The sequence below is a fragment of the Rhinoderma darwinii genome, chromosome 4 (assembly GCF_050947455.1).
Source record: "Rhinoderma darwinii isolate aRhiDar2 chromosome 4, aRhiDar2.hap1, whole genome shotgun sequence".
In the NCBI taxonomy this organism is placed as follows: Eukaryota; Metazoa; Chordata; class Amphibia; order Anura; family Rhinodermatidae; genus Rhinoderma; species Rhinoderma darwinii.
In genome coordinates, this window is record NC_134690.1 from 343,524,535 (window position 1) to 343,550,955 (window position 26,421).

The 26,421-nt window shown below is 42.2% G+C and overlaps 1 protein-coding gene across 1 annotated transcript in view; it reads right to left on the bottom strand.

The window, feature by feature from the left end:
* The window catches only part of IGF2R (insulin like growth factor 2 receptor), a 167,650-nt gene that overhangs the window by 120,139 nt on the left and 21,090 nt on the right, over nucleotides 1-26,421 (bottom strand). Inside the window, exons 2-3 of the mRNA XM_075862887.1 lie at nucleotides 3,470-3,612; nucleotides 1,200-1,315 (exon numbers count right to left, since the gene is read on the bottom strand). Of these exons, the coding sequence (XP_075719002.1) occupies nucleotides 1,200-1,315; nucleotides 3,470-3,612 (259 nt within the window). The remainder of the gene's footprint in view (nucleotides 1-1,199; nucleotides 1,316-3,469; nucleotides 3,613-26,421) is intronic.

The window sequence follows — 26,421 nt, forward strand, 5'->3', positions numbered from 1 at the left end:
GCCTCCATTGGGCCGATTTACGTTGCTATACCTTTTTTCTGCGGTCATAGTTGACTACACTATTTCATACAGAGGTACCAAGTAAAAGAAATAAATGTATACTGTGCGGTATACTTTTTTTTTTCTTCTTTTTGATGTATGCCTATACAGTGGCATACGTCAGAGGCTGACGTCGGAGGTTCATGCGGAGTATCTCCTGACACAAAGCTAAGACAGATACTGCGAACACAGTTCGAATGGGACCTAAACCGTAACCGGCTGCAATCTTTCTTCCAGCTTTCCATCTCCCACCTCTTCCTTTTAGTGACACTTAACCACAAAGTAAAACATTTCATCCTACTCCCCGACTTCAAAACAAGTGCTGCGTCCCCGAGTGCTGCACCTGGAGCTTTGAGTCGGTATCATTTGAAAACGAAGCCTTCATTTAGCGCTTATATTCTAGTCCCGACAGTCATTTAAAGTCATGACGTATTACGTGTCACATTTTCTTGGCAGTGAAAGGGTTAATGTACGGAACCAAACTAGGCGAGAGATAAATGACACAGAATCACAACACTAGACAACCATAGTTGGACACCCGCATCAAATGGACTCCACCCTGAGAAAGGAAAAGCACGGCTCCACTTGTCAGAGACATAGACTATAGCCGACGTTTTAGATCTTTGGGAAGGATTCATACTGCAGGGAAATAGACGTCAATGCTTTGTAATAACTACTTGAAGACTAAATAAGAGCATGGAGTGCTGTCGGTTACCTCACACACAACCCCATTGAACATTCATGTAGGCACTTGAAGAGAAAGAAAGGCAAGCACGCACAAGAAACTCATTGGAATACTCTTAAATCGTGCCTGGCTAACAAAGAAGATCATCAGGCACCATCGCAAGTAAGTTAAAAAAAAAACAAAATAAATAAATGTCTAGCAAGCGCGCTCCATCAGTAAGGCCATCGTCACCCCTCGCCCCCACCCAGTAGTCAGAATAGAGCTTCCATTCTCGTAGTCCCAGCACCAGCTCTGCTCTAGTAGTAAAAATTGTGTACTCACTCCCCCAGTAGTCACGGAACTGGGTTACACAGATACATTTCAACTGCACTGGGTACATGCATACACGTGGGGCACTTCTAAAAGCATTGAACACATACAGAGAAAAGCTCTGACAAAAACAAATTAGAAAAGCAAAAGGCGAAAGCACACTGACCAATGATTTCCCGCACAGTAAGTTGATGATACTCTGGATTTTATGTTCAGATCCTGGACAATTCTGGGTAGTATTAAGAACAAGCACATTATCGCCAAAATGATTTGGTAAAGTTCCTGAAAAAAATAAATAAATAAAAAAAGATATATATATATATATTATACATCTATATCAAAAAGCAAAAATCATACTAGATCTGTGGAGCATACAGTGCAATTTGACTGTTATTTCAGTACGGTTGAATAAAATGAATGTATAATAAATATAAACTGTATATGGCACCTAAAATAACACACACAACCAACTGGATGCAGATTAGTGGCACCTATATTGCTATATGGGCAGCTTTTTATCTTTAGAATAGTTAGTCTGACAAGGAGAAAATCATTTTACATTCTCCAATTCATAAATGCCCTGCAGAACAAGCTGGGGGCAGCTGGAGCATTAGTAGGGCATATAGTGGATAGTGGGGCATGGTGACAGGTAGAAGGCGGTTTTTTTGTTTGTTTTTTTTTAAAAAAAACATCTTGCCAGATGTTTGCTGGAAGAAATTATTAGAATGTCTACAAAGACAGCGTTTTGGTTTGTGTGGTTTTAATAGGGTTTTTGTGTCAGTGGCCTTTTTTGTTCTCAATATGCAGCATGCTAAAAGGTATTGCGTTTTTTCCCATAGGCTTTTTAATATAAAATGCCTGAACAAAAAAACCTTTAAAAAAAACATGCCAATAAGAACACGTATAAGGCTTCGTTCACGGGTTCCATCGGACCTTTCTGCCAGGGGAACCCATGAATGGAAAAAAACAAAAAACAAAACGGTAAACCCTAGCTTTCTGTTTGCATTAACATTTCAATGGTAACGCATCCGTTCTGTAAGGTTTCCGTTGTTTTCATGGAATCAATAGCGCAGTCGACTACGCTATTGATTCCGTCGAAACAACAGAAACCTTACAGAACGGCGACGAATGGAAACCATTTACAACGGATGCATTACCATTGAAATCAATGAAAACGCAGACGGAAAGCTATGATTTCCGTTTGTTCTAGTTTGGTTTCCGTTCATGGGTTCCCAAAGGAAAGGTCCGACGGAACCCATGAACGGAGCAACCCTGACGCAAATGTGAACGAAGCCTTAGAAAGCCATTACCCCCTTCCCATGTCAGAAGTCCGTTCATTTACATGCCCTGTTTGATGCTACTGCGTGCTCCTGCACGCAGTGCGATCTACAGAATTGGGCGGTCCTTACAGGCAGTCCGATACTGTTCCGAGACAGTAAAACTGAAATAATTAGTTCCTTGTTACAAAAATCCCTGAACACGGTGCTCATATCCTGAATGAAGTAGTGTTGCTGCATTCGGACGGTTGATAGGGAACCCCGTGACTTCCGTAATGGGAGACTATTTAAATGTTTTCCTCCTAATCTTCCAAAAGCCATAACTTTTTGATTTTTCTGTCAGCATAGCCTTAAGAGATTGCTTTTTGCGGGACGAGTTGTAGTTTTTAATGCCAACCTTTAATGTACCATATATTGTACTGGGAAACTGAAAAAAATATATATTTGTGGGGTGAAGAGGGGAAAAAAAAAAAAAACCTGCTGTTCCATTTTTTGGGGGTTTTGTTTTTACGACGTTTACAACATGGTGGAAAAAAAAAATCTTTAACCTTTTTTTTTTTTTTACAAGTCGATGCAATTACATTTTTTCTTTTTCCATCAATTGAGCGGTTTGAGGGGTTGCTTTTTGTGGGACAAGCGGTCGTTTTTTATTGCCATTATTTTGGAGTACGTGACTTTTTGATCATTTCTTTTTTTTGGGAGCGAAGGTCACAATAAAAATAACAATCGGACAGTTTTCTATTTTTTTTAAAGCATTTACCGTGGGGATTACATAGTTACATAGTTAGTACGGTTGAAAAAAGACACATGTCCATCAAGTTCAACCAAGGGATGGGAAAGGGGAAGTAAAAAAATTTCTACACATAGGAGCTAATATTTAAAACACTTTATATTAGAATAGTTATGTTAAGTTATATATATTTCTACATTATTTTTTTTTGGGGGGGGGGGGTGGAAAAAGGCCTTTTTTTTTTTTCTTTTAATATTTAAAAAAAAACTAACAGTTTTTACGTTTTTTATTATTCCACCCCAGGGACTTGAAATAGCAATATAATTCAATACTTATGTAATGAGGTATATTGTGTTTCTACCGACTCCTATGAAGCCCTGCATTGGAGTAGAAGCCATAACATATGTGATAATAAGGTTTTCCACTTACCAACTGACTGATAAATGTTTTTCTCCACGTCATGAGCAGAAATGGCACACGGAGTCCCCCCACATTCGCTCGTTGGTAAATTTTCACAGACATTGATTTTGTAGTGCACGTTTTTCTCATCATCTAATGCATCCCATATGTGCCTGTAAAGAAAAAGTATGAGGTTCTACTTGTAGATAATGTTAGAATTATAGGGTGTCCACTTGCAGCAGGGAAAGGTACTGCATTGCCTTCAGAAAACAGAAGTCATTTGTATTCTAAAAACATTGTCGTCATTTACACAGAACATACAGTGCTCGGCTATCAACGGCAGTCCCAGAGAGATTGAATGGAAGTAGCGTGATCTCGTGATCTCTGATCCATTCAAACGGGGTACACAGGTCCTTAGTTCTTGTGATCAATGGGTGTCTTCAGTGGTAAAGGCCCTTATACACAATCCTGTAAGCGCTCGTTCCTGGTCATTGCCCATGTGTAAACAGGACAACGATCAGTCAATAAACGAGAATACGCTTGTTTTTTGGATGATAAACTTTTTATGTGGCCAATAAAATAAAAAAACGCTAGTCGGCAGCACATCTCCCCACGTAAAAAGTGGGATGTGCGGTCGACATGATGCAAATGTATGGGCACAAACGATCGTAGTTATGATCATTCATCCCCAATACAAAACGGATTATTGATCCTTGTAAAAGTAGCTAACGAGCGCTGATTTTCGATTCATTTTCACGGCCCATATCGTGCCACCTAAAAGGACCTTAAAGGCCAAAAGCACATGATGCATTAGTAAATGCCGATTTACCGCACGTATTTCCCTGTGGCAAATCCGTAGCCTTCTACAGTACCAGCAAAGTAAATGAGGTTTCAAGTAATGTAATCTACACACTGCAACATTTTTCTGTGCATATAACCGCAGGTGTGGATTTTACCAGCCGGATTATCTGCATTTACCTACACCAAAATTACGCAACGTGTGCATGTAGCCTGAGAGCTTAGGCGATCATACATTCCACAAAGATTCACAGGATAGGTGATAAATGTTTTTTGTAGCCAACCCCTTTAAGGCCCACAACAACGCATGTGTTTAACAGCGATATTGCAATGCGTTTTTAATCGTGCGGCTATTACAGTTGAAGCACACGGAAGCCATGTAGTTCATCTGTAATTTCCGCAGGGCCGAAAAGCAGATAATAAAATCATGGCAAATCACTGTAAAACGCCTGCGGTTTTTAAAATGTGTTTTTTACAGCAATTAAGAAGCAAATCAAAACTGCAATAAACACCCTGTGGAAACCCAGCCTCATACTAATCCTTCTCAATGAATTAAAATATAAATCAAAAAGTTATTTACTTCAGTAATTCAATTCAAAAAGTGAAACTCAAATTATATAGATTCATTACATACAGAGGGATCTATTTCCAGCATTTTTTTCTTTTAATGTTGAGGATTATGGCTAACAGTTAATGAAAACCCAAAATTTTGTGTCTCAGAATAATTAGAATATTATATAAGCCCAATTTAAAAAAAAAATTTTTTAATACTGAAACGTTGGCCTACTGAATTGCTCTCAATACTTGGTCGGGGCTCCTTTACTGCATCAATGCGGTGTGGCATGGAGGCGATTAGTCTGTGGCACTGCTGAGGTGCTATGGAAGCCCAGGTTGCTTTGATAGCGGCCTTAAGCTCGTCTGCATTGTTGGGTCTGGTGAGCGAGCGGTGTAAGCGCTATACCCTCTCGCTGCGATTGGAAGCTTTCAATTGAATACCGACTTAATAATAGGGAAAGGAATATAGAGAGAGAGATTAGTATAATACAATACAGACTAATCCTACCATATTCAATTGAAAGCTTCCAATCGCAGTGAGAGCGAGCGAGTATAGCGCTTACATCGCTCGCTCACACCGTCTGGCCGTCGAGTGCTGATGACGACACAGCACTCACAGCAAACACCTTAGCCGCCGCAAGCACGACCAAAGCTGCGGTCTCAATCTCACTGCTCAATAGAGAATCCTTGGAGCAGCGACTTTCTGACAGCTGATAGCGGCAGTCCTGTTACACTTGGGCACGTACTGGGACAGTGTATCTTCCTGTGGCTTGGTGTATGATAGTTGCCCGCTAATACCAGCAAGGTATGTCCACATGACCTTATTCACGGAGGATTAAATCAGGCAACCGTGAGAACGTTCAAATACCCAAGCTAGGTAAACATAGCTTCATTGAGCACTCCCTCCTTTTCCCATTTGATATGGATGTAACCATTCATACAGGATGGTCTCTTTAAGATGTAACGGTTGATGTGCGATTTAAACCGCATCGAAAACTGCATGCGTTTTGACCTCGATTTGGTGCGTTTTTGGTTTTTACTGCAACCGCATGGAAGATCACGTTAAAAGTGCATGCGGTTTTCAGATGCAGTTTTTACCGCACAACTATCACAACGTTTGAATGGATCCTTGGGCCGCTTTCATATTGCAAATATTACAAGCGCAACACCTGGACCTAATCTTATGGAGATCCGGGTCCAGTTCAGCAGAAATGCAGGCAGTCTGGGTATTTTGGCTGAAATACAAATACGAAACTGTGCCTGAATTATGGGTGTGTGAAAACAGCCTAAGGCCCCATGCACACTATATTATGCATCAATGTTGTGTGGATCCTCAATAAGGCACCCATAAAGATCTATGGCTCCATAATGTACAGATTTCCATTCAACCCTTGACGACGCAGCATTTTTTTTTTAGTTTTACCATCAATGCGTTCCAAGAGCCATAAATTGAGCCATTTCCCATCGACATAGTATGAGTACTTGTTATTGTATCGCCATTTCTGAGAGCCATAATTTTTTTATTTTTCCGTCCATAGAGATGCAAGGGCAGGATGAGTGGTCTATTTCATTAGTACCATTTTGGGGTAAACAACACTTTTTATTCCTTTTTTATTTCCATTTTTAGTTACTGCGGGGAAAAAAAAAAGTGTTATTTTTAACATTTCATTTAAAGGGGTTTTCCCATCAGGGACATTTAGGACATATCCACCTCTGGGACCCACACCTATCTCTAGAACAGGGCCCCCTAAACCCCGTTCTACCAGTCTCTGTTCCCGCTGAAGCATGTGATTTCAGACAAGATTAGATGAAAACATTTCCTTAAGTCACATAGAAGCGAATGGCAGGTACGGAAACACCGTAGCTCGTATACGAACATGGTCGGAAATCACACGCTTCACAGAGGGGTAGAAAAGGGTTTAGGGGGCCCCGTTCTAGAGATAGCTGTGTGTCCCAGAGGTGGGACCCGCATCTGACATATCCTGTGGATGTGTCATAAATGTCCCTGATAGTATTACGCCTTTAACTTCATTGTGAATTATTTTTTTTTAGTTCAACCAGGTGACTTTGGGCGTGTTCACATTTGTGTTGGAGGCTTAGTTAGGGGTCTCCATCGCAGATCCAGCAGGAATAACTGTAAACAATAGTGCAGAATAATGTGCTATAGTTTCCGGTAAAACCACGGATACCTGGACGGGAAGCCGACGGCGGTATCCATGTTGGAACGGAACTGTTGCGTCTAGCATCCCCTTGTTCTGCTCATCTAACTGAGCAGAATAACTGAAAGCCCAGACGCAGGTGTGAACAGGGACTTAGCCATGCAATCGCTTGATATAATACACTGCAATACTTCTGTACTGCAGTGTACTACGCCAATCAGTGAAAAACTAACAGGCTCCTATTAGGCCCTGTCAGAGCTTAACAAGAGTAACAAAGATGGTAAACCAGGGCGCCTTAATTAAGCCCCGGCTGCAATGAAAAAAACTTCAGCTAAATACAAGTGAGTCGCGGGGGAGCCCATGGGGTTACAGAGGTCCCTATAAGTCCATAAATGCCGCAATCACTATTGACAGCGCTATTTAAGGTGTTAAATGGCTGGGATCAGAGTTCTCTCTTAACCTGGCGGTCGCTGTAATATACAGCCGACACCCGCTGTGTATGGTGCGCGCTAACTACATAACGCCAGCACGTACTGCCAAGGAATTTAATATATATAACCAAGAATCCCACCCTTTTTTGCATCCACTCCTTGATTTGGCGGAGAAAAAAAAAGATGCATCTGAAATTGTTCTGTGTGAACCTTACCTTAATGGGTAACTAAACGTTTGACAAACATCTGACATGTCATAGTGATGTGTCAGAAGTTTTGATTGGTGGGGGTCAGAGTACGGAGACCACCACCAATTGCTCAAACGAGGCGGCAGGAGCACTCGTGTGAGCGCTGAGACGCTTTGTGTATGTTCGGCTTTTTCTGGAAATCAATGTAGCGGAGTACGGGCTCAATAGAACGTCTATGAGCCCGTACTCCGATACATCAGCTTTCAGAAAAAGTCAAACAGAAACAAAGCGGCTCAGCACTCACACGGGCGCTCCAGCTGCTTCGTATGAGTGATTGGTGGGTGTCTCCGTGCTCAGACTCCCACCAATCAAAACTTATGACACATCAGAAGTTTGTCAAAGGTTTAGTTACCCTTTAAAGGGGTTATCCACTTTGGTCAATCCCTTTTTATTTGTAGAGACTCCTGAAAATAAACCGATAACACTGGGACTCACTGTAATCTGTGGGTTAAATTCCCTGGCAGTGCCACCACAGGAAAAAGTGAATTGTTGCATGGTGCGAATTAAAGTCTACAGGTTGTCCAAGTTATGAAAGTACAGTCAGGGTCCTCCAGAGAGTGACGTGCCATCTGCATTTCAGAAGGCGCTGAGGTTCAAAGACACACAAGAAAAATTGGGGATAATTCTTGAAGAGCTAACTATATAGTAAATGAGATGATAATCATGACTAGAGAGATTACAAAAAGGAATATATTACTAGTATGTAAGGATAGTAAGATCACAACTCTGAAAACCAGTAGAGCAAGTTTAGAAAATGTTGTTAGTCTAATTCAGTTGTGGCAGAGGCCACCTAACATTATGAATACAAAGCATTCTTCCATTTGGCAGCACCGAGGTCTCCTAGGTCATATGACTTCTGGCATGATTCCTTCTACTTAAAAACAATCTTGTTGCGAGTAGTATTTCTATTTGAAACTTTTAGATTTTTTTTTTAATTTTTTTTTTATCCTGGTGCTTTAATAGCCGTAATACTATATTCTGGAGATTACAAAGTGAAGTACAGATCGCAGCTCCCCGGAGTGACTTTTTTTGTTGTTTATTTTTTTTTTTTAAACCGGTTTGAAAAAAAAAAAATTTTTTTTATATATATATATATATATATATATATATATATATATATATATATATATATATATTTTTTTTTTTTTTAATATTCTGTTTTTTTTATTGGTTTTAATACAAACAAATACAAAACAATTGGGGAAGAGCTGTCCCCTTAATAAGCAGTACATGACAGATTAGGGCACAGCCCAAACAGAAGGGTGAACATCACCACCAGCAAAAAGCGCAAGATACCACAGCAAACCGAGTAGGCACAATGGCAAGGAGCCGGACTTGAAAAATAAAATAAAAACAAAAACACAGCAATTCAGCCTCCTATACATCCTAAAATCAAGTAGAAATAGTACGGTAGGTAAGCGCAATCTCCAGAAGCAAATGACCACTCAAAATAGACACAAGACACAACAGGGGAAGGAAAAGATAGAATGGGAGACAAACAAGGACAAAGGAGAGACAACGGAAGTTCGTGGCGAACATGGACTCCAGCTCCGGATCTATCATGGCTAAAGAAGAAGCAGCTACGTACCTGGCATATATGTGATCGGAGCAAACAAACCCCCACTCACCCGTATGTAGACCCCACTCAGAGGAAGTCTCCAGGGAAATTATATGCATTGTGTCTCAAGTCACTGCAGTTCGGAAGGTGGAAGAAGAGAGGAACGTGAGCCACTGAGACTAAGTGTCCTTGTATCTTATAGAAGCGGCCGAGGAATGAGCCAGAAGGTGCTCCATTCGCTGTATTAAGGTATCCTCATGAAACCACTCATATAGCAGTGGAGGGTCTGCAGTTTTTCACTCGCGGGGGATGACCGATTTGGCAGCTTGGAGAAGGTGTCTAATTAGGGAGTGTTTGTAAATGGATAGCGGCATAGGGAACATAAATAAAAGGGCCGCATCGGTAGAGCTAGGGACCGAGAACCCAGTAACTTCTTGTTTTTGGGAGTCCGTTCCAATATAATTTTAAGAAGGGGCAACTCCACCAAATATGAGACATGGATACCCCTGTCGCCCCACAGCGCCAACACGTGTCAGCTACAGACGGGTACCATTTATGCAAGGCAGTGGGGATCCGATACCACCTCGAGATAATTTTGTAGCTAGTTTCCTGAGCTCGTACGGCTATCGAGGCTTTCTGGGAGAGGGAGAAAGAATTTTAATATATATTTTAAGCATTGTGAGAATGTTGTCATATGGTTATAAACGTTACAATAAGGCCAGGGCTCCAGGGAGATAAAAAAAAATAATTACGCGAGATAATCACACATGTTTGCGCGTGTTCACGTTAGAACATAGTACGATATCACCTTTAGGCCACATGCTTTCGATGAGAATTACGCATAGTTTTCCCAGCAGCAAATCCGCATGGTAATACAGTATCAGCAAAGTAAATGAGATTTCAAGTAATCTCATCTACATGTTGCAGAATTTTTTCCGCATGTAAATAGACCTGTGGTGCGGAATTTTAAATCTGCAGCATGTCAATTTATCGTGTTTATGTCGCTAAATTTTATTCAAGGTTATAAAAAAAAAAAAAAATGCACGAACATCCGCAGCATAAAATCCACACCTGTATCCGCATCAAAATGTTAAATCCAAGCCTAAAAATGCTTTAAAAAATGTTAAAAGGGGTATTGTCAACTTAGACATTCATGGTATAGACAAAGGATATGCCATAAATGTCTAATATAGGATGGGTACCAGAGGTGGTACCCACATCTATCGAGAACAGGGGTTGTCGGACCCCTGTTTCACCTGGTGTGGCTGCCACAAACGTCCGGTTCCAGGCTGGGACTAGTGGAGAGTAGGCCATGCATGCGTACGGCTTTCTATATTCAGTTGTATGGAAGTTACGGAGCAGCGCTTGATTGGCTGTTTCTGTAACTCGCATTGTACAGAATGGAGAGTCGCCGCACCAGGCGAAACTGGGATACATCTTGGACCCGCATTTATCAGACATTTATGGCATATCCTGTGGATATGCCATAAATGTCTTAGTTGGGATTACCCCTTTAACGTGTGGATGTTTAAGGACCACATTGATGTAGAATTCCATAAACAGCAAGCTATCCAAAAGAAGCTCCATAAAGTTTGCAAATTTGCAATATGATCAGCTACTGGTTTTTACTTCACTCATGTGCGAAACACCCAAAGATACGAAGATTTTTGCAATGTAGCTGCAAAAAATAAAATAAAAATGCAAATACACCGCAATGTGTGAACATACCTAAAGGCCCTTTTACACTAGCAAATGAACGAGAAAATGCTCTCTTTCATCGGCTGATCATATTGTTTATCCAGCACAAAATATTGTTTCCGGCAGCACATTTCCATGTGTGAACAGAGAGATGTGCTGCGGACATGATGGAAATGCATGGGGACGACCGATCTTCCCACTGATCGCTTGTCCCATACATTTCTGATCATCGCTCCTTATGAAAGGAGTAATCGAGCACCGGCCTACGATCGGCGCTCGTTTTTCGTCCAGAATTTGGGTGGTGTAAAAAGGACCCTAAAACAGCACAATAATAATTTACACAATCAGTAAGCTGCCAACTTGGTTGCGTAGGGTGCGTGAAGAAACTGCACCTACAATGGAAACTAGACTTATTCCAAAGCTTTTACTATATATACATACACTGGGACCGATTTACCAATTCGGTCTTCAATTTTGTGGGCTTAGAGCTAGACTAGATACACCAAACTTATCTCAGTGGCTCAAGCGGTATAAGTTAGGCTCAACTTTGGACACTTGTCTAACTTTATACCACCTTTTAGTTGACTTACTTTAAAATAACTTTTTAGTGTCAAAATTTGGGCCAATGTGCGGCATCTTGAGTCATGCCACGACCCTATCATCTAAATCATGACCTTTTGTCAAGAATTCAGTAGCATTTTGGAGTAGCAAATTTGACCCAATGTATTTTAAAAATTTCTAGGGACATTTCAGGACAAAATTTATACAGCATGCCTCCCAATAGCCCTGCATCCAGTGGAAAAGTGCCATCTGAAGCAATCAACAATGGTTTAGTTACACGAGTAGCCTTTTGTTGCATTTTTGCAGTGGTTTTCTAAAGAGTGGCAAAATCGTGACATTTTTGTAACAATGCTGTGGTTTTGCTACAATAGTAAAAGAAAAAGAAAAAAAACCCCCAAAACAACAACCCGTAAATATACACCGAAACCCACCGCCCTCGGTAATCTGGTTGGCCAAAGAGGGAAGCTCCTGTTCCAATACAGGCACTTATGGAAACCGCAGAGTGCGTCTGGAACATTCCCATAGCTGACGAAATTACAGTAAAAAGGGGAGCCAGTAGTCAGACTCCCACATTTACCACCTTTACAATTGATAAAATTATATGATATAAACGTGGAAAACCCCATTAAATATAATAGTTTCCTCCTTGAGCAATGTTGTAGGGTCAATAAAGAGTAGCGAGATTATCGTGTGATAGTTTGATTATGTAATTATGATAATTTGATACCCTATATATTTTAGAGCATTCATATTAGTACAACGTCTGTGCAGAGGTGAAGCTGGGGGGGCTAATGAGGCATGACTTTTATTTTACTTTCTGCATAGTGTGGGCATGTGAAAAGCGGATGCCCAGATATACTAGAGAGAGGTAAAAAAAAATATCTTCAGAATTTTCATCAGCACAGGTGGTAAAATTTGTACTGGACAAACTACTAGGAATGAGAAGAAAATGTTGTTTTAATGTGTATAGCCTATTAAGGCTAGCCATAGATTTTAGTCAACATTCTTCCATAGCAGGGTGACCATAGCATGGCCCAGGAGATACATGCAGTTCTAATGCCTCTTGTGTGGCTGTAAGGATGAGGCCTAAGTGGTATACAGTCCTAGCAGGGTTGTCGCGCAAAAGATTGAAATAAGCAGATTGGTTGCCGAACTACTGATCTTCCCAATATGGGAAGAACTCGTTTTAGACACGGCTCAGGAAGGCACGCATGATGGCTTTCTGTGATACTGTTGCAGGCAGGGATAAGGGCGACCTCCCTGGTACAGGGGTTAACCTGGCAATTCAGGCATAGTAGGCCACAAAATAGTTGACTGCTACTTGCCGTACATGGGAAGGCTCCTGCATATACCCTCCACTGCTAACATGATTGGAATACACAGTGTGGAAACTCCTATCTACAACCCACTGCTCGCTACAGGATCTCTGCCACAGGCCCAATAATGACGCCATCACTTCAACACTCCAGGCCACTCCAACTTCCTCCCAACACTGAATGGCATTTGGCGGCTCACCACATATGGCAAAACAGCAGATAACACAGACAATAGCATATGGTTAAACGGGCACAATGTAATATATATATATATATATATATATATATATATATATATGTGTAATAAAATCAACATAATCACAATGCCACATTTGACCCAAATTACTATATCATGTAAGGTAACGCTACCTTTTGGGTACACGAACACTTAGCAGGTTTGTTGCAGATTTTCTGCAGCTTATCCGCAGCAAAATCTACACATGATCTGAGCGGATTTCACCCCTTCTACATTGAAAAGGCTGAAATTTGCAGTGAACATCCAGAACAGAATGAATATGCTGCGGTTTTGAAAGCATCCTCTGATTTCCGTGCGGAAAAAGTTCAGAAGCATGTGCACAAGATTTTTTCAATGTCATTCACTTGCCTGCAACAGTCGTCCTCCTACAAATCCTTAAACTTGGGGATATACCGCAGACACTCTTACAACTCCTGACTCCCCAAACTCTTTAAAAACTAATATCAGGATTCAGTGACACAGTCCCGGACCAAAACACCTGCCCTGATAGAAAAGATTAGTCATGAACTGCATTAGTTCTGCCCAATATAATTCTCCAGGGCTCACCTTAGACTGTAGATAATGGCACCAGAAAAGAGGACAAACCTGTTGTATTATAAGGCACCGTGCCTGGCGTATTTGTGTGGGGCCTGCTTATGGAGTAACTTCTCTGTTGGCACTGGTACAATTAAAGGGGTTTGCCCATCGGGGACATTTATGGCATATCCACAGTCTTTAGAAAGAACTCCGGATGAGAATTAGTTCTCTTTTATTCATATATATACACCATGTGTATATATAGACACACACACATTTATTTTTTTGCGCCACCTTAGTGAAAAGCCACCCCACAACATAAATATATATATATTTATAGTTATATATATACACATACATACACACACAGTAATTATATATATATATATATATATATATATATATATACACATTGCCGGTAAGTAATCAATATTTTACCCTTTCACCTATGACACCACCCCTGGAGATGTAAAATAGAACCCCAGTTTTAGGGTGGGACTACAGTTTGTAGAACTTTCCTACCAAAGGCTAAGTCAGTGACTGAATGCAACTGTAATCTATAATCCCTTAGGGTATGTTCACACGATAGCAGGCATTTACGGCTGAAATGACAGACTGTTTTCAGAAGAAAACAGCTGCGTCGTTTCAGCCGTAAATGCTCCTCCTCGTAATATACGAGGCATCTGTGACGCTCGTATATTTTGAGCTGCTCTTCATTGAGTTCAATGACGAACGGCTCAAATTACGCGGCAAAGAAGTACAGCTGTCAAACGACGACGCGTAAATTACAGGTCGTCTGCACAATACGTCGGCAAATGCATTCAAATGAATGGGCAGATGTTTGCCGACGTATTGTAGCCCTATTTTCAGGCGTAAATCGAGGCATAATACGCCTCGTTTACACCTGAAAATAGGTCGTGTGAACCCAGCCTAATAAAAGGTGTAGGGTGAGCTCCATGTAGCCACCCTGCAAATCTGGTCTAGAGATGCGTTGGCTCTTTCAGCCCAAGAAGTAGATACAACTCTGGTGGAATGAGCTCCAAAGAACTCTAGGAGACTAGTGAAAGTCTAAAATCCGGGGAATATCTGGATCTGCTAATGGATCTATATAAAATTCCTGTAAAGGTAGGAAAAGCTTTCCAGACCCTTAAATATATTTTAGAGGTAACTGGTTTCCTACTTGACAGTAAAGTAGAGATGACCGTTTCAGAGATACCTCTTTTCCTGAGAATTACCCTCTCAGTTTCCATGCTGTAAGATGCAGCCTGGAGATGTCTGGATGAACTACTGGGCCCTAGGACAGGAGATCTAGTCTGTCTGGAAGGATCCATGGTTGGGTTACGGACAACTTCCTCAGCCAGGTGAATCACTGCCTTTTTGTCCAAAATGGAGCAATCAGGATTACCGAGGCTTTGTCTTCTCTGATCATTTTTTTTTTTTTTTTTTTAACTCTCGGAAGTAGACAGAGGGGGGGGGGGCATAACCATTTTCCAGGCTCCAACTCCAGGAGAGAGCATCTACCACTACTGGATATCCCCTGGGATGTAGGGAAAATAATCTGGGCACATTCTTGTTCTCCCTGGTAGCGAACAGGTCTATGGAAGGATTCCCCCACCTGGCCCCAATCATCTGGAAGACGTCCCGATTCAGGGCCACTCAGATGGCAGCAACTGTCTTCTGCTCAAGAAGTCTGCTACCGGATTGTCCCTTCCCCTTAGATGGACAGCTGAAAGGGACGATGGATGTAGCTCGGCTAGGAAAAAGATCTCTGTAGTTAACTTCATCAGAAGCCCTGATCTTGTACCTCCCTGATGGTTCATGTATGCTACTGTAGTCGTGTTGTCTGAAAGAACCTTTACCCTTCTTCCCGAAAGTATAAGAATTGTGTTTTTTATTGCCTGAAGTACTGCCTCCAGCTCCCTGTAGTTGGAAGATCTTATGGAGGTTTGAGGATCCCACGGACCCTGATGGCAGAAGGATCCACCATGGGCTCCCCACCCCCCAAGGACTGGCATATGTTGTAATGTTCAGGGTTGGGGACATTTCCCATGAAACACCCTTCCGGAGTTTCTCTACCTTCATCCACCACCTAAGCGAGAGTCTGGCTGCCGAGGAAAGGATCAGGGAGTGATCTAGTGAGCGTTTGCTCTTGTCCCACTTTTCTAATATGTGCCTCTGCAAAGGTCTGGACCTGAACGGAGCCCACATTATGGCCGGGATGCAGGAGGTCAAAAGTCCTAGGACTGACATAGCTCTTCTGAAAGAAGTCAAATGATCCAAAAAGAGGACTGAGACCCTTTCTATCAAAGGCTGGATCTTTCCCTGTGGGAGTAAAGACATCTGTTTGGAGGAGTCTAGAAGGTACTAGTACGATCATGATTCTGTCTGAGGTATCTAAGGGAGCTCTTAACCTCTGTATGCACTATATCTCTTATGCTAGAGGCAAGGCTAGGGGATTCTTCTGCCAGGATCTAATCTAAACAAAGCTGGCATAACCGTTTTTGATAAGAGGCTACTAGCTTCCTACTACACACAGCACATTATTTGTTGCGAGCCTTGTCCAATTTTTTCCTGGGACCCTCTCTGACCTAGGAAATATGCAATATACAAGGAAGGACAAAATTAATAATGTGAAAAAAAAAAGGTCTGTCCTACCATGCTTCCTAGAAGATCCCATGCCATTTTAAAGTAACGGACTGGAGGATCTTCCTGGGTCTGATCGCTCAGGACGTTCCACGCGTCCTGCTGCTTCTCCTGGAGCTTCCATGCTGGTTGCTTCGCTGGAGAAGGAACCGTTCTGGTTCAGGCCTAGAAATAGTTCAAGGATTGGCTGGGGAGGCCACGACGCGCTGTAGCCCCTCCCCTCCACATGGGCTGCCGGAGCACCGTTTCCTGGGACGTCCGCACGTCATTCCCACCGGAAGTGACGTGCCCCACGACCGGAAGTGGTCACTGTAGTGCGCCGGAAGTGGGCGAACGCTTGGTCAAGAGTCCTGGCTCTCTGCCTGTAACCCGTATCCATGCCTGACCCCAGGAGAGCTCCCCCAGAGGAGACCGCACCCACAGCGGGAGTCTACCACCTCCGAAGAGGGAAGCAGTGGCCGGGAGAGGAGGGAAATACCAGCCCCAGACTACAGGTTGCTCCCTAAAAGGATTACACCTTCAGAAGACCTCCAGGAAAACAGGGGAGTACAAAAAACATGCTCATACGAGTGCCGCTTCCCCTTCATTTCCTTTACTGCTCACAATGTGAATCGCGGACACACTTGTAGCGGTAGTTCACAGTATTACAGTACACACTTGAATGGGGGAAGGCTGTAATACTGTGAAATCAGCTAATCCGCCACATGTAGAATCACCCTAATGCTCATTCAGACGAGCGCAATACTCATCAGTGTGCTGCTCGTTGAAATAACGGACAGCATACGTACCCATTCATTTCAATAGGGCTATTCAGACATGTTTTAGTTGCGTGAATACTCACTGCATGTCCTATATTGGTGCGTTTTTGTGCACCTTGTCGGCCCTTGAAGTCTATGGGTTGTGAAGGATGGTTTATTTGCTTATATTCTCTGTATTAAAAATTACATTATGAATTATCAAGCAGGATGCCGAATTACTAAGATATGTATTCTCCATTTTGTAATGACCTTTCCTATATATAATTCTAGAGGACTATCAAAGAAATGTCTATCTTTTAGTGTTCTTTGCATGGCCTTCATACATCTATGCAAGCGGGTTGGCTTAACGCCAAAGAACAGTTAACAACACTATTGTATGTTTGTCTCCAGGTGTTACTGATGTCAGCATTTGAAAGGGAATGTGTCGCTAGAATCTTTTTTTTTTTTTTTTTTTTAGTTAAACACTTAGTATATAAATGATTACACATTGTTCTAATTTTTTAACTTTTTTCACAAGTCAGGAAATGTTATAAATTAGATTCTAATTTATAACATTTCCATGTGCTGGTCACTAGAGGGAGCAATTCCAAAAATTGCAGCATTGGCATGTGGTAAAGCAACCTCATTGATTTATGCTGCAAAATTGGAGAAGACACACTCGCTCTAGCGTCCTCAAACAATCCCCCCTCCTTTGTCCTAGCTAGTGCCAGGAGAAAGGAGGGGGTTGAATGTTCAAACCTCCTACACTGTGTGCCGCCATTTTTTGAGCGAATGCACAGTGGAGGAGGATTAGATAGTGGTGATCACACAGTATAACACGAACATACACACACATCACATACACAAACATAACTTACCTGCTCCTGCCACCGCCGCCGCTGCTGCCTCCGCTCCTAGCCGGAAGCCGCGACCGGAAGAAGTCGTCTTACTGTCCGGCCGCGGCTTCCACATGAAAATGGTGCCGGTTGTCGCTCTGCCGAAGACCTTCCTTTTGGTCTGTGTGGGAGCGGCGCATGTGCCGTTCCCACACAGACGGCGTACGCTATAGTGAATGGAACAGCTCCCGTTCGCATTCTCTATGGGGATGTATGTGCTGTATTCCATCTCTGTATGTGTCGTTAATCGACACAGATATGGAAAAAAAAATGGCAGCCCCCATAGAGAAGTAAAAGAAAAAAGTACAACACAAAAACACAAATAAATAAAATTTATTTTAGTGACATACTAAAAGCAATAACATATATAAAAAAAATAATCATTTGTGACACCTTCCCTTTAATGAAGATGTACTTGAAATATTCTTATGGTCTGCTATTGGCTGAATAAGAAATATTGTCACATTGCCTCTGATTGGTTAACCTCAAGCCTACACCCCTTTTGAATGATATTATTGTAATTGAGTTTGGCAATAAACCCCCAGAGGAGTATTTTGAGACTACCAGCAGTGTCTCTGTGTCATTTCTCCTCTCTCGATATATATCGGTATGAAATCTTCTGATTAGGATGCTTGCTAGATAAAGTTCCTGGCGTGAGTGTCTGTTGGAACACTTGCCTAAATTTCAGTCTAATATATTTTGAGCCATTGACTTCCATGACAGGGTGCATGAAAACCATGGACAGCACACGGACGACATCCGTGTGCTGTCCGTGTTTCACTCATCAGTTGGAAAGGAAATGAAAAGAATTAAAAAAAATAAAATAAAATGTGCTTGCATGGATGCGAAAAACGCATGCCACACGCAAAGCACACTAGTGGCACATGGACATGAAATTCACTAAATACGCTGCGTTTTTTACGCACGTAAAATTGGACACGCTCGTGTGAATGTAGCCTAAGGCTGGGGCTACATGGTGACTTTGGCCGCAACACAGGTCGCACAGGCAAAGATCGCTACGTCTCAGCCTACACCGCAAGTAATGCAAGTCAATGTGGTCGTGTTGTGACCTGCAAGTAACTACGACATGACCGTTTGGATTTTTTGCAACTGTCATGTCGCAGGAACTTGCATGTTGCGACTCAACCACATTGCGTTTTATTAATTGCAATGTAGGCTGCAGGACATATATTTTAAAAATTTATTTATTGGGGGGGGGGGGTGTTTTTATTACTTTAGGTGTATTCACCCAGCGCGGTATTGCCATGTGCCCGAAAACTGCATGCGTTTTTACGGTGATTTTGGAGTGGTCTCTGGACGAAGCTCCGTGATACAGCTGCCTCTAGACTGCTGTATCATGGAGCTCTTTACAGTCGGCGTGCAAGCACCACTGGCAGGAGCAATGTGATCGCTGTGACAAGCTGTCACAGCTGTCACACGACCAGAGACTGGGTCTCCGGGTGAAAGCTCCCTGATACAGCTGTCTCACAGGGATACGCTTGGTTGTCTCAACGATCACATGAACGTAGACCACACTGTGGTCTCTGGGTGAAGCTCCGTGATAAAGCTATCTGTAGACCGCTGTATCACGGACTAAACGCCACTGGGGAGTGACAAACCATGTAACTCTGCAGGACGTTCTGGAATGTCCTTGCAGAGTTAAGTGCGGACCACCCGGAACAGATTATACACCTGTTTGCAATGGTTGTGGCTGAAACGCCTGAACTCAATAATTAGGAGGAATGCCCACATACTTTTGGCCACAGAGTAACTAGGGTTGGTATAGGGAAGTAGGAGGTAATAAATGCCACCAGTCTAAAGACCATTTAACAAACACCTGATATCTACAATTAGCTTAAAAACATTCTAGCGCAGACGTCATGTAACCTCACTGAACTAGAAAAAAAGCCAGAGAGAAACAAAAACATTTCAAGCGCTTGGAAGATTTAACAACCAGTATGAAGGGAGAAAATGAAATGCACAACATTTCTCTAATGAATCCAATTAGCACCATCAGCATATTGAGAAAATAATTATAGCAATAGTGAAAGCTGCCGCTGCGGTTGTGAAAAGAACGCATACATTACTTGCTCCACATCTGCGTGTCAGCCAATTACAGACTAAAACACTCATAAATATTACCGGTCGTTATACTAATGAGTTTGCAATGGAAGCCATGCAGAGTGTTAAAAGGGACAGTATCGTTTCATTTTACAAAATAAAAGGTGCTTCTGGTTTCACCGTACAGCAACTTTGAATGTATAGAGGCTCAACATACCATTAGTAAACAGCATACACCACCCATGTTTCATACATCTACACTAACCTCTTTGACTTTTCATTTGTACCTCAAAATATCTACATCTCCACTAGCTTTTAGATAGTTGGGCACTACAGCTCTCTCTCTAGACCCCATAAACATGCACGCTTGGATAGGTGTCAGGAAACCCTACGCCTGGGGAAACAAAGGAATGGGCATCCAGAAGTCTGGCTGGCCCTCTGTACTTTAGAGGCAACACAATGTTTAGTGGTTAGCTCTATGGCCTTGGGGTCCTGGATTCAAATCCCACCAGGGACAACACCTGCATATAGTTTATATGTTCTCCCTGTGTTTGCGTGGGTTTCCTCAAAGTACTTTGAATTACACTCACATAGTGCCGGTTGATGAATCAAATTAATTTGATTAATTCGCTCCGATTCTGATTCTTTCAAAATCAATTTTAGTCCTGGCCCCACGGCAGCGGCTTCTTATTCGCCGCCGTCTTTACTGCCGCCGCAAATCAATTACTTACGGATGTGACTAAGGGTAAGCAGAGGCAGCGGGTGTGCAGTAATACTGACTATTTCTATGTTTACACAGTATACAGAGCACAGGCATTCCATACCGATGGGCATTAGTATAATACAGCACAGCTAATGTGCGGCTGTGTGTGACATAACACTACTGCACATCGGTACCAGCTGCCCTGCGCTCTGTATACGGTCTCAATGGAGACTATATCTGCATTCACAGCGAGTGGCAGAAGAGAGGACAGGGGCAACAGCAGCTGCTATTAAAGAAAAATAGATAAAGAATATTAATTTATATAAAATGCATCAATTATGCTTCTGAATTTGAAAAGTAACTTTCCAGCGCCAACCCAGAAGCAGTTGCAGCCCAAAAAAAGTGGGAGAAAAATGCAGACCTCCACCATTAGGAAAGACATAAGGGCTCATATGTTTGTGTGTCAGTGTAAATATTAGTGAAAAATTATGTAAATGTATAGTGTGTACATGTATATTTGACTGTATATAATGTGTGCGCATCTTAGTAGCGAGTGTTCACGTGTGCGTGTTTGTATGTAGTGAATGTGTGTTCCTATGTGGTGTGTGTGTGTGGTAAATGAGAAATCGTATGTTTGTTTGAATGTGGTGACTACGTGGTAGTGAAACTGCATACGTGTGGGTACATCTGGACATACCTTTCGGTCATGAGTGTGCTTACAGTGAAGGAAATAAGTATTTGATCCCTTGCTGATTTTGTAAGTTTGCCCACTGTCAAAGACATGAACAGTCTAGAATTTTTAGGCTAGGTTAATTTTAACAGTGAGAGATAGATTGTATAAAAAAAAAAGAAGAAAATCACATAGTCAAAATTATATATATTTATTTGCATTGTGCACAGAGAAATAAGTATTTGATCCCCTACCAACCATTAAGAGTTCAGCCTCCTCCAGACCAGTTACACGCTCCAAATCAACTTGGTGCCTGCATTAAAGACAGCTGTCTTAAATGGTCACCTGTAAAAAAGACTCCTGTCCACAGACTCAATTAATCAGTCTGACTCTAACCTCTACAACATGGGCAAGACCAAAGAGCTTTCTAAGGATGTCAGGGACAAGATCATAGACCTGCACAAGGCTGGAATGGGCTACAAAACCATAAGTAAGACGCTGGGTGAGAAGGAGACAACTGTTGGTGCAATAGTAAGAAAATGGAAGACATACAAAATGACTGTCAATCGACATCAATCTGGGGCTCCATGCAAAATCTCACCTTGTGGGGTATCCTTGATCCTGAGGAAGGTGAGAGCTCAGCCGATAACCGCACGGGGGGGAACTTGTTAATGATCTCAAGGCTGCTGGGACCACAGTCACCAAGAAAACCATTGGTAACACATTACGCCGTAATGGATTAAAATCCTGCAGTACCCGCAAGGTCCCCCTGCTCAAGAAGGCACATGTACAGGCCCGTCTGAAGTTTGCAAATGAACATCTGGATGATTCTGAGAGTGATTGGGAGAAGGTGCTGTGGTCAGATGAGACTAAAATTGAGCTCTATCCCCTGTCAAGCATGGAGGTGGAAACATTATGTTTTGGGGGTGTTTCTCCGCTAAGGACACAGGACTACTTCACCGCATCAATGGGAGAATGGATGGAGCCATGTACCGTCAAATCCTAAGTGACAACCTCCTTCCCTCCACCATGACATTAAAAATGGCTCGTGGCTGGGTCTTCCAGCACGACAATGACCCGAAACATACAGACAAGGCAACAAAGGATTGGCTCAAAAAGAAGCACATTAAGGTCATGGAGTGGCCTAGCCAGTCTCCAGACCTTAATCCCATCGAAAACTTATGGAGGGAGCTGAAGATCCGAGTTGCCAAGCGACAGCCTCGAAATCTTAATTATTTACAGATGATCTGCAAAGAGGAGTGGGCCAAAATTTCATCTTTCATGTGTGCAAACCTCATCATCAACTACAAAAAAGTCTGACTGCTGTGCTTGCCAACAAGGGTTTTGCCACCAAGTATTAAGTCTTGTTTGCCAAAGGGATCAAATACTTATTTCTCTGTGCACAATGCAAATAAATATATATAATTTTGACTATGTGATTTTCTGTTTTTTTTTTTTATATATAATCTATCTCTCACTGGTAAAATTAACCTAGCCTAAAAATTCTAGACTGTTCATGTCTTTGACAGTGGGCAAACTTACAAAATCAGCAAGGGATCAAATACTTATTTTCTTCACTGTATGTGTTCAACGGTGTACATACTAAGTCTGCATGTCCGTAGTAAGTGTTCACTCCTGTATGAAGTCCGTGTGAATTTGTGTGTAGTGAGTGAGCATGTGTGTACGTGCATTAATGTAGGGGAACATGAAATGTTAAGCCTTGTTCACACAGTGCAAGAATGGCTGCATATTTGGCATGCATTTAAGCCAAAACCAGAATTGGAACCAACATCTGCATCAAATCTGCACTGTGAATAAGACCTTAGGCCTTATTCACACGAACGTGTGCGTTTTGCGCTCAAAAAACGCAGCGTTTTTGTGCATTGCAGTGCCATGTGTCATCAGTAGTTGGTGCGTGGCTGTGTGATTTTCACGCATATGACATCGTTATGACACTGTTTTTATGTTAAACAGAAATGAAGGCGGTGGTTTCATTTGTCCCTTCATTTCTTGAACAACTGTTGCGCGAATCACGGCCAGCACACGGAAGTGCGTCCGTGTGCCGCGCGCGATTTTCACGGACCCATTGACTTCAATGGGTGCGTGATGTGCGAAAAACACCCAAGTATAGGACATGTCGTGAGTTTTACGCAGCAGACACAATCACGGACTGTCTGAACGGCCCCATTGAGTTACATAGGTCCGTGCATCACGGCCGTGAACTACGTTTGTGTGAATAAGGCCTTAGGGTAAGGCCACACGGTGAGTCGTTGACGCGGTTTTGTTGCATTTGAAAACTGAATGCGGTCAACTACATGCATTTTCTGTCTCTGTAATACTGCAGTTCTGTTGCGTTTTTAAAGGATATAATTGAGGGACATAGTTTTCACCCGTGTTGAAGTTTGGTAGGTGCTTCCTGTATATAGGTCATTACAATACATTGCAGAACTGTTCGCAAAAACGCAATCAGTTCAGCACGAACTTTGGCAGCGCGGTCATTAACTGCATGCGGTCGGACATTATGAAGATGCAGTTTACTGCACAAAAAACACATTGCAATATAACAGCAGCCGTCTGTCCATAACAATGATTTCACCATTTTCTTCTATTGAAAAATGACTTGCTGCAGTTTAAAAACGCAACATAAACGCACCGTGACCGCACCGTGACCGCACCGTGTGGCCTTACCCTTAGCTGCCTGCACACACTGAAGATTTTGTTGCACAAATTTCAGCAACTTAAAATCAAATCCATTCATCTGAATGGGGTTGTTTCTGCAGCAAGCACAATGCCTGCAACAAAATCTCAAAAAATGCAGGTAAAATCAGTCACAGCAATTGTTTTTGAGGCACATATTGCTATGCATGGATTCCACAGTGGTTTTACCTGCAGATTTAGGGTATGTGCACACGGGTTGGATATGCTGCGGAAAAGTATGCAGCGTATCCGACCTAGAACCCAAAAGGGACATGTGGCTGAAAGACCACACCAAATGGTGTTGCAGATTTTTGGACAAAAATCGCTGTTGCATAACATCGAGCAGGTAAGAAAAAAAATACCTCACTGACACAGCGACATGTTCCTGCTCCCCGCCCTCCTGTGATAAAGCTGCAGCCCATGGGAAAAAATTGTAGCCCAGGAGGCCAGCAACACAGGGAAAACCTGGGGGAACAAGGAGCTGTCGCTATTGCAACACCAGGGAAGTACAGACGTTTTTTTATTCAATTTAAACAGAAAATTAATTTTTTCCGATTTTCCGGTTTGTTTGTTTTTTGCCGTGGATTCACAGCTTTTCTGCCCAAAAAAAAACCACATTTGCTACTTATTACGGCTTTTACCTCCCTATTCAACTCAATACGGAAAGAAAAAAAGTGCAACGATTCCACCGCAAAAATGGATACGCTGCGGATTAAAAATCTGCACCGCAGGTCAATTTATGCACTTTTCTCAGCGGAATTTTTTAGCAGAGCGTGGATTTGCTTTTACTGTAATACGCTGTGGATTTTCTGCAATGACATCCGTTGCAAAGAAATTTCTGAAACCAAATATTCCACGTGTGACTGCACTTTTCCAGTCCAATATCAGCAACGTGAGGTGGTTTGGGTTTGATTTTATTTTTAGGCCATATCGTCCAGCCGTTTGTTTTATTGTTTGGTATGTTTTATAGTTAATTTAGCAAGAAAGGAAAAAAAAAAAGTTTTTGTTTTTTTATTTATTTTATTGCTAAATCGTCCAGCCCTACTTTTACACCCCAAAAGCATACTAAAGGTTAAGTGGCTGGGAAAGCATACTTTCGGACTACAAATATCTTATGTGAATAGCAAGTTAAATACACAAAAGGCCTTATTCACACGTATGTGTTTCACGTCCGTGATACGCGTGTGCAAATCACACGCGTCTCACGGACCTATGTTAGTCAATGGGGCCGTTCAGACAGTCCGTGATTTTCACGCAGCGTATGTCCGCTGTGTAAAAGTCACGACATGTCCTATACTTGCCCGCTTTTCGCGAATCACGCACCCATTGAAGTCAATGGGTGGGTGAAAATCGCGCACGGCACATGGAAGCACTTGCGTGATTCGCGCAACAGTAGATAAAGAAATGAAGGAAAAAATAAAAGCACTTCCTTCATTTCTTTTTCTAAACATCAAAGCCGCGTGTCAGAAGGCTGGCATATGCGTGAAAATCACTCAGCAAATACGTATGACACACGGAACTGCGCACGCAAAACGCACACGTTCGTGTGAATAAGGCCTCAGAGTCAGATACTAGCACATGATCTTTTTCAGCCACAAAGCAGAAGGGATTCTTTTCAGCACCCTTGCATGGCACTTTTAGGTGCGGAATAGTGGGTTCAATTTTACCCACTACCGTAGTAGAACTTATTTAGAGAGAAATGGTTTTAGTACACACAAAAATGTTGTACTTTCTAAAGCCATATTTGCAGAATCACTAGCTTTTCTTCTTACATGTAAAACCCTGCTAAACCGGTCTCACTGCCTGGTACACAGTCCAATTACTACTTCTTCATTGCGGTTTATTATCTCTCACTTTTTTGTGCAGCAACTTGCACTATGGCTAATATAGCTGTCACTGTAGAAAACAACAATACCAAATGTTTTATGCATCAAGGCCCTCATAATGACCAGGATAAAGTAGAAGTCGGTTATTGACATATGAAGAACCCAACCCACTGTAAACAATATACTGGTGCCATGGAAAGCGGCAGTGAAAATAATCTATTAAAAATTTACAAGAGTAGAGCATGTTTCGGGCACAATTTATAGAGCATCTGTAGCATGCAATATAATACATTTCTGCACGCAACGTTAATCTTGTCAACTCAAGTCAATTGGAGCAATTCTAATGAACCTTTGGGTTAGAGGGATACGTCCGCAATCTAGTGTGTATGAGAGGCTGCAGGAGCTTTCAGATCTTGCAGAAAAACTATTAGACAGAAGTGATTTTTTTTCAACTGCTTCTATTGTTTCTCCCCAGAGGTATACGACAGCCGCCATTCCGGAGACCTCCATAAGTACCAAAGGAATGATAGCAAAGCAGAACTTGCACGACTTTAGGGAAATTAAAAAGGTTGTGTCATGATGACAACCCCTTCTCTCCCTCCCGGCAATCCGTTATGAATGGGGAAGTAGCAGCCAGCCATACAGGGGAAATG